The 8,482-nt window shown below is 44.0% G+C and overlaps 1 protein-coding gene across 3 annotated transcripts in view; it reads right to left on the bottom strand.

The window, feature by feature from the left end:
- Positions 1 to 3,527: 3,527 nt before the first annotated feature.
- LOC119437516 (xenotropic and polytropic retrovirus receptor 1-like) overlaps positions 3,528 to 8,482 on the bottom strand; it is a 170,149-nt gene continuing 165,194 nt past the window's right edge. For all 3 annotated transcript variants that reach the window (XM_049660637.1, XM_049660638.1, XM_037704525.2), the window contains one exon: positions 3,528 to 7,944. In XM_049660637.1, coding sequence (XP_049516594.1) covers positions 7,872 to 7,944 — 73 coding nt within the window. In that variant the 3' untranslated portion in view covers positions 3,528 to 7,871. The remainder of the gene's footprint in view (positions 7,945 to 8,482) is intronic.

The following is an 8,482-nucleotide window of genomic DNA, read 5'->3' as shown; positions in this document are numbered from 1 at the left end:
AAATAATCCACGAAAGGTTAGGGGGGGGCCCTTCCTTGGTAGCGAACCAAAATTCAAGGGCTGTCAACCCCGGACCCAGCGGTCAGCGAGCGAGGCCTATACCGTCTCCCAGCGAAAGCTCGCCTGATTGGCTCATTCCCTTCCATCCTTCCATCAATAAAATCAAATGTATTGCAATTTAAGCTCGCCATAATTGTGTACACGTTCCGCTGACCAACATAGGTGCTTTATTACCAACTGCATGCGGTCTTATTGCAAGTGCCACCAGTCTGATTTGACGGCCCAGCGAGCTAGGCCTGCTGGCTCCTAGCCATCAGCGGCTGTCAACGGAGCCAACACTGCAGACATGGCCTGCTAAAACACGTCTATATATCGGCATCGTTTGTTTAAAACGAGAGAGCTGTGCAAACACGTTTGTTTTCACTTTGCAAAGTTACACAGTATTCTGAGGGTCCATGCAGGGGCACCGGTTCTGGGTGGAGCTATGCGCCGCTGGCTCATTCGTACCATGTCCCCCCAAATTGTCATATGCGGCAAGCCGGACTCCGACGCATCTTATGACGGATCACACGCAAAATCGAACCATGTGTCTCGTGCTTTACTCTATGGTGACACTTCACACGTTTGATGAAACCGGTGCCTGATGAAAGCTATGCCTTGGTGATGGCTATGTACATACCGGGCGAATCGCGCTTCAGCAGAAGTGCGACTAAACAATTAATTTATTTCTCAGTAAATTACATCATTAATTGTAATTCAATATGCAATTTCGTAAAACGTTGACACAAACTGTAGCCAAGAGGTCCTGTGAAAATGCATGAAGTGGTGAACAACAGGATGAAGAAAGGGGGGGGGGGGCACTTGCTCGCAATTTTACGGTATTTCCACTCGTGTAACCTTGCAAGCACGAATGAAACGCACCCAGTGCGCACTGTGAGGTTGCGAATTGCACAGCGATGAGCCCTGCCCTCCGCTGCTGCAGTAGTCTTTTCGCGAATTAAGTGCGGTTGTGGCATGCAGTAATTTCGTTAAATCCAAACTGCAGTATAATGTAAAAATCTGTTCAAGTGGAGGTTAGGACGCTGTGGTCCGATCTGTTTTGACCACTCACGGAATGCTAAAATGCTGCTCGCGGAAAGCTGTGGTCTACGAAAAAAAAAACAGTGGCACAAATATTTCTACTTCGGTATTCCCTGCCCGCAGCCTCTCAGTGCAAAGCTCGTCATCCATGCTTTCTTGTGAAAAGCCTATCGGACTAGTAGGCATTTCACATTCTTGAAGAGCGGCAATCTGCTTTTGCCAATAATGAATGGTTGCAGCTTGCACGAGCTATCCATATTCACAGGGAGCAAAACTAACCCTGCTCATCTTTCCTCCCTCCATGGCATGTGCTACCCTTCAGATTCAATGTCTTGTTTGACAGCATCAGCCAAAACGGCGCTGTTTCGAATTCATCTGAACATTTCCGACAGCGCAAGAAGTATCGCATACCCATTAGAATAAGCACACTTGCAGGGGCGCGGCATGGCGCAGCGTTCGATATTATCAAATGTGGCGGTGAATGGGACTTTGATATACGCATAGTTCAGCGCTATACTTCTGCATGGGACTTCCTAGGGGATGTTATGACTGTTCAGTATAGACAAAAATTTTATATATCCGAGTCTTATATATCTAAGATCAACTGTATATATATATATTTCTGACTGGATGGAAAATCACTGTCACTTCTACAGCACTGCCAGCCAGGTGTGAAACAACTATAGCTATACAAGTAACCAACATTATTGTGACCCCCCCCCCCACCACCCCTCTTTGACTTTTGGCAGTCACCATTTTACAAATTACAGTGTAGACCGCTTATAACGTAAGTCGCCGGAGTGGCAAATATCCGCACTATAAGCGCTACCGCACTATAACCAAAGCAACAATTTTCAAGGCCCGCACATATGCAAAACATGTGCACCGAGCCGCCACACGTATGCGACAGTCGAGGAATGCGGCTAGAACGTTTGCATTCAATTTACAGTCGAATCTCGTTAATTCGAACCAAATCACGCGGCGGCGTCTCCGACCGGCATTGCTCCGGCACCGCCATAGAGTAAAAGCTTAGCAGAGACCCCTCAATGTCGCGCGCGAACAAAAAAAAAAAAAAAAAAAAAGAAAGAAAAAACACGGTGGAAATTTCACCCTCTCTCAAATGGCAAGGTCGCCGATTCTGCGTTCCGCCGGAACATGCCGACGTCTCAGCCACGCTACCGTAGCCACGCGTAGAAAATGGCAGTGAACCCTTCTTTCTCCTTTATGCTTCCTCTACTTTCTAGTCACGTGTTGACCTTGCACGCTGCGGCTACAGCGCAGAGGGAAGAAGCAGCGGCGCTGTCCCAGGCCGGCCAACGAAACTACCCCACGCCGGCAAACGCCCGCTTCCCGATAACGGCAGAAAACGAAACTTCGCGGAGCTGACGCCGAGCCGTCTGCAGCGGCGGCGCCTGCACGGCGGCGGGCGCGCTAGGTGACAGTCGAAAGTGAGGGAGCTATGAGGGAGGGCGAGGAGAGCCACTGAAGCGGCGGAGTTGCCGAGACGAAATCCGCTTCCCTGCCGCCCTCCTCCCTCACATTCCACAGTCTCCGCGTGCGCCCTTCGCCGTGCTGTGCCGGCGCCGCAAGCTCCCTGAAGTTTCGTGTCGTGAAGCGAGGGTTGGCAGTTTCGTGGCCCTCGCTCACTATGCGCGCCGTGATATTTCATGACTCGCACTCAAGATTCTGGTTTCAGCCTCACTGGCTGTTCGTTCGCACCACGTGCCCTTCTCCTCCACTTCGTCTCTCTTTCTTCCTCGAGCACTCCTTGGGGCGCCCGTTTGAGGGGAGCGTTCGCCGTCTCCGCTGACTTCCGTACTCCCAGGCAGCCGCACTGTAACCGGTATTTCGTTTCCTGCAACTGCACTATAAGCGATACGTGTATACATGGAGTGCTATGGGAAAATTAACGGGAGTCAAAAAGACTGCACTATATCCGGTCCTGCACTATAAGCGGTTATGTTATAAGTGGTCTATACTGTACTAGTATTACTTTCTTAAGCTACTGCCAATGACAAACACCGAGTTCCGACCGCACAAAGTCTTGCAGTGCATAGGTAAGCTACCCAGCACATACACTGTTTGTGACTACATTACGGTTTTTAAGCAGAATGTGGGTGATGTGTAGAGATTATTTTGTTATAGCATGACTCAGATCCCAAATACAATTGGCCCTGAACAACCTAACATATAGTTACAGACTCAATACAGCACTTGCTCATGCTGTAATCAGGAGGAACATTTCAAGCAAAAATGCAAGCACCCAACTAGCCCAATAGAAAAACCAATTTTAAGTAAACATTTAATTGCTAGTACAAATATTACCTCCCCATAAAAACTAGAGCGCATTTAAACAGTCAAGAAAGATACCCTAAGATGCGATTTTACATATCGGCATACTTAAAACCTAAAACTACAGGCATTTCACAAAGCAAACAAAACTTACCTGATGCTAAAAAACATTTATTCGTGAGCGGAGAGATCAGTGTAAGTACTAAATCTATGTAAACTCAAAAGCCTTTGAAGGAAAATGGCATAACAAAGTAAAAAAAAAATTCTACTTAAAAATATCAAACTTTGTAAATAATACATTAGCACACCGGTGTCACAATCAAAATGCTCCAAGAAAAAAAAATGTTAGGACTTCTGCATTCCCCAATACAATACTGACTGAAAATTCGCTGTAAGCATCTAAAACCCTGTTTAAATAATAGTGCTACATAAATACGGCAAAGGATACTGCAGGACAAAGCAAACTAGCATAAAACAATGTCTCACAGTTGCAACGAGTCCAGCGCACAGGACAGAAGCTGTTTATGTGAGTACCAGAGCTGAGTGCACCAAATATAAAGCCACAGGTTACAATAGGAAACACACTTTTCGCATCATATCATATACATACATGACTAAAGGCATAGCTGGAACAGACAAAATAAAGAAAGCTAAATAAAATGCACTTTAGGCAAGAACTGCCGAAATGCACAGCAAATAATGCCCAACTCTGATTAGAGCTTAATGACAGTGGAATGACAAACGTAACGAGTCATACTCGTCTCTAAACCACAGATGAGAAGCACAGGAGCACAAAGAACAAGTTTATGGTACCATCTCCTGAAATTAGCAATATTAACACATCTAGAACGTGTGTGTATTCTGGAACCGACTATCAGAAATGTTGCAACAGCGACTTGCTTTTTTTTCTTTTTAGCACGGTTGAAGTAGCAACAGCATGAATAACAAGTGAGTCGCTTGAAAAAGAATTGTGCCTCAAAAACAAAAAAGATGTGTCTCAGCCAATCAGCAATTTGCATATATACTATCAACACCAATTAAGATGCAAACGTCAGGTTGCGTGGTTCACCAATCCTCACCATCATTTCGAAAAGCAATGACCATGAGGATTGGTGACCAACTATGACATGTTACATTAATGACCACACTTGCAACATACAATTGTGACACATCAGAAATTCTTCTCCTTGTTGCTTTTCACAAGGCTGTGCAAGAACCACGCACTCCACCGGCACTCGCATTTCAATCAATGGTGCTAACACAATGCCCCTTGGTTTCAAGTTCACCTAAGTGGCTTTGGCTGAACATAGAGAATAACAATGTGGGCCAGTAAAAGTTGCAGTAAGACTGTGGAAGAAGAGGAAGATAACCTTGTTTTGGATGTACCGGGTATGTAATTGCAGCACTGTGCAGTTAGTGCAGTCGAAAAATTGGCCCGGAATTGTTTAGCACAATTCACTTGCACAATTCACTTTTTTTTTACTTGCCTTCTAGTTACTTCTGGTTCGGGACATACCCCAACGCTGGGATTTGGATTTTACTTGCAGCACCCCCTTAGTTTGCGGGGCCTTCACTACGTGAAACTTGTAATAAAATGTCTACAGAAATACAGATACGTATTAGCCCTAAACCCTGTTGCAAGATGCATCACTAACAATTATTCAAGCCCTATAACCTCCTCATATCTGACTGGTGATGTCACACTGGCAGTCGGGCAACAGGGGTGATGCCACACTGTCTGAGGTCAACTTCAATGCTTTCACACCTACGACTAGCGGCTAAACAAACAATGATGAATCGTTAAGAAGCAATTAGTGGAAAACAGCTCTGTTGTCCTTGTCATTGCTGATTGTTGCAAGTTACTGATTCTTATGGCAAATTTGTTTTCATTTTCTTCCCAGTCTGACCAAATCACTAATACATATGTTTCTGTCAGAGCTAGCTGTTTCAGCACCCTAGATAGCTGTTCATAATTTTATCCCTGTTTTTCTAGATGTGTGAGTTACTACATCTGAGTCTACTGTGCAAATTCACTACTAGCCTAGTCACTGAAGGCCAAGGAAAACAATTGTAAATGGTGACAGTACACATCCTGTATGATGCAAAGCTAACTCAAATTCAGTCTTATTTACCACAAACTGACATTTTCATACTTCTGTATACCAGCTGTTTCCCCGCTGACTGCCAAAAATTCCCTGAGAATATGTCGTACTCGAGAATACGCCATTTTCACCAACCTGTTACCCATGCAGGCCGAGATCAGAACTTGTCCAACATCAGTGACAAGCTCATTAATTGACACTGCCTAGTGAACTTTTATGAGGACAGACGTGCGTTAAAATCAAAGCTGCACCCTAAAATCAATAACTTAAAGGTTAATAAAACAATAAAACAGAGAGTTGCCACTGATATCAGGCAATTTCTGATGTCCGTCAATGCAAATAATGTGCTGCCGAAGGATAAAATCTCTACTGTACTGTCGCAAAATTTTTGGCAGTCTCTTGCGGAAACACTTGGCATTGCATCGGTTAATTTAGCCCTCTACTTCCTGACTACTTTCTACAAAGCCTCAAGTTCTAATCAAAGAAAGCAAAGCACAGCCATTTAAGTGGAAGTGCTGCTACCTTAGCAGACTTGCATTGGTATTTTATGTTTTCGAACACCACAAAAGCACCTAATGGAGCAGCAGGCAAGCAAAGTTGCTTGGCTACCTTGTTGTGAACACTGCTTTAACACTTTCTGGTAATTGCCACTAACGTTTGCACGAGCTTAACCATCCTTGCTTTGTTCTTTGCTGCACACTGCTGGAAAAGATCACAGAAGAAGAACACATGCTTGCATGTGCTGACAACGGCACTTCAAGGCACGATGGAAAGATACCCGAAACATGACAACAGACAAATACTTTGTGGCGGCGATAGAAAATGATGGCCAAGGATTATTGGCCAGTTGTAAGCTAAACAGGAAGTGCAACAATGCCTCTATCATTCAAATCACATTCTGAACACAGGTTACACTCAGAGATGGGGAGGTCAAGTTGCTATAATACAGTATTCTGCTGTGCTACAACTATAGTGTTCATCTGTGCGATGCTGAGGGGCCTTTCTCGAAACAAACTATGGTGAACCATACATAATTGAAAAAAAAAAAGTGCTTAGGACAGAATAATCTGAGTGTGTTCCTAGCACAGAAAGCGTAGGCTGGTTCCTAAGTCTTCCAGCCATCTTGTCAGCTTCGCTACCCTTCCTTCTGTACCTTACATGGAATTTTCCACAATTAGCCAATGAGGATGGCTTAATCTAGAATGAGAAAATGTACAGGGGATGCGCACCTTGTGCTCTGCCGATTAATATACATTATGTGCCCCAGAAAACATAACACTGATAACACATATAAACGCCAGTCACATTCAACATCAACCATTTATGATTGCCACACCCAGGTATCCAGCTTAAGCATGCTAACACTTGCATTCAGCTTTGTTCGAATTTTCTTTTCAAACAATGTGTGCATGACAATTAGCCTGACCAGGACTGCAATATTTTGCTCTGCAATTAGTTAATGTCCCAACAAAAGCAAGTTGGCTAGAAGTTGCAAGAGTAGAAATAACGGCGGCAGTGAGTGCAAATGGTGGCTTCAACAGCTAAATAATGGCTGTAGTACGTGGCAATGATGCTTTTTCGAAACATGCTACGATGGCTGTTTTTTTTTTTTTTTTGTGCTCTATTGCTTTGAACACTGCAAGCCCATTCATTGCTGATGTCATCAGATGAGCAAGCCAAGAATGTTTTTCTCTGCAGATAATGACGTGTGTTCGATATTTGAAATGACCTTTTGTACTTATGCAACAGCTTGCTAAACACCTGACCCTTGGTCTCACGATAAATGCAACTCTGCTAGAAAGCCAAATTAACATTGTCAGAGGCAGACCACTCTTTATGCTTGCTCAAACTCTACCTCCATTGCGTAATAATAGGCACTGCAAGTACCAGTATCCTACGGTCTCATGCATACAGGACATGTCAAGTTGCTGAATGACAGATGTGCATTGAAACTTCCAAAATACAGTAAGAGAATCTTGTAGCTTTTTCCACATCATTTTCGATGAAATGAATAAAAAAAGAGCCTATAGCTCTTTGCTCCTCAGGAAACCATTAAAAAAAATTTTCTTCCCAGAATCAGCTGTGTACAGTGCTAGACCATTTCAAGAAGAGACACTTCTATACCCTCACTTGCATGACCAGAGACAAGCACATACGTCTTAACATTAGTGATGTGATCACCCACGCAGCCAGCAATGCAAGCCAAAGTGCAAAGCAAGGATGTGTGTCAGCCTGCTGTTCACTCTACAGCCATGGACAATGGCAGCAAAAAAAAAAAAATGGTGATGAGACTTAGGGTGAAAGGAAAATGGAGGGACTCTCCTGAGAAGGCTGGCCTGTTGCCATTCTCCAAATGATGTCCTGAGCGATGTGAGGCAGCGAGCTGATGAGGCTTAACTAGACGTCCGCAGTGTCGTCGCCTTCCGCAGTTTCAAGAAGTATCTTAGTCTCCGGTGATGACTTCTTATGCCTGCAATGACCAAATGGTGCGTGTGTGCACAAGCATGAGTGAAAGTGTCCGAAGAAATAAATTGGAGACAAAAATAAAGTGCTTAGGGCCCCGAGCCAAGCACCCTGTTAACACATGTGGACACCTGTGCACTGAAACCGGAATCCACTACACCAAGATTGTGCAATACCATGTTTGCAGTTCGCTACTTTTCTTCAAAATTTTCACATTCAGCACCTTTGACGTCAACTTTACCTACAGGAAACACCACCATGCAGAATACAAGCTGCAAGGTGTACTTTCATAGATAGCGCAATAGACGAAACTTGAGGGTAGACTGACATGATCTATACAGTCAAACTTTGACACAATGAACACAGGTATTACATTTATCTATTTGTTACCTAAACGGCCCCTCAGGTTATTACATAAGGGGTGGATCAAGCTTACAAAATAATTCTTTCAATACAATTCTTGAAAGTGGCAGAATGGGATACGATGAATCAAATTATTGGATATAATGAAGTAAATCGAAAATGTTTCTCACCAATATCGGTGT

Source organism: Dermacentor silvarum, chromosome 1 (assembly GCF_013339745.2).
Source record: "Dermacentor silvarum isolate Dsil-2018 chromosome 1, BIME_Dsil_1.4, whole genome shotgun sequence".
Taxonomy (NCBI): Eukaryota; Metazoa; Arthropoda; class Arachnida; order Ixodida; family Ixodidae; genus Dermacentor; species Dermacentor silvarum.
This window is presented reverse-complemented; position numbering and strand designations above follow the sequence as displayed.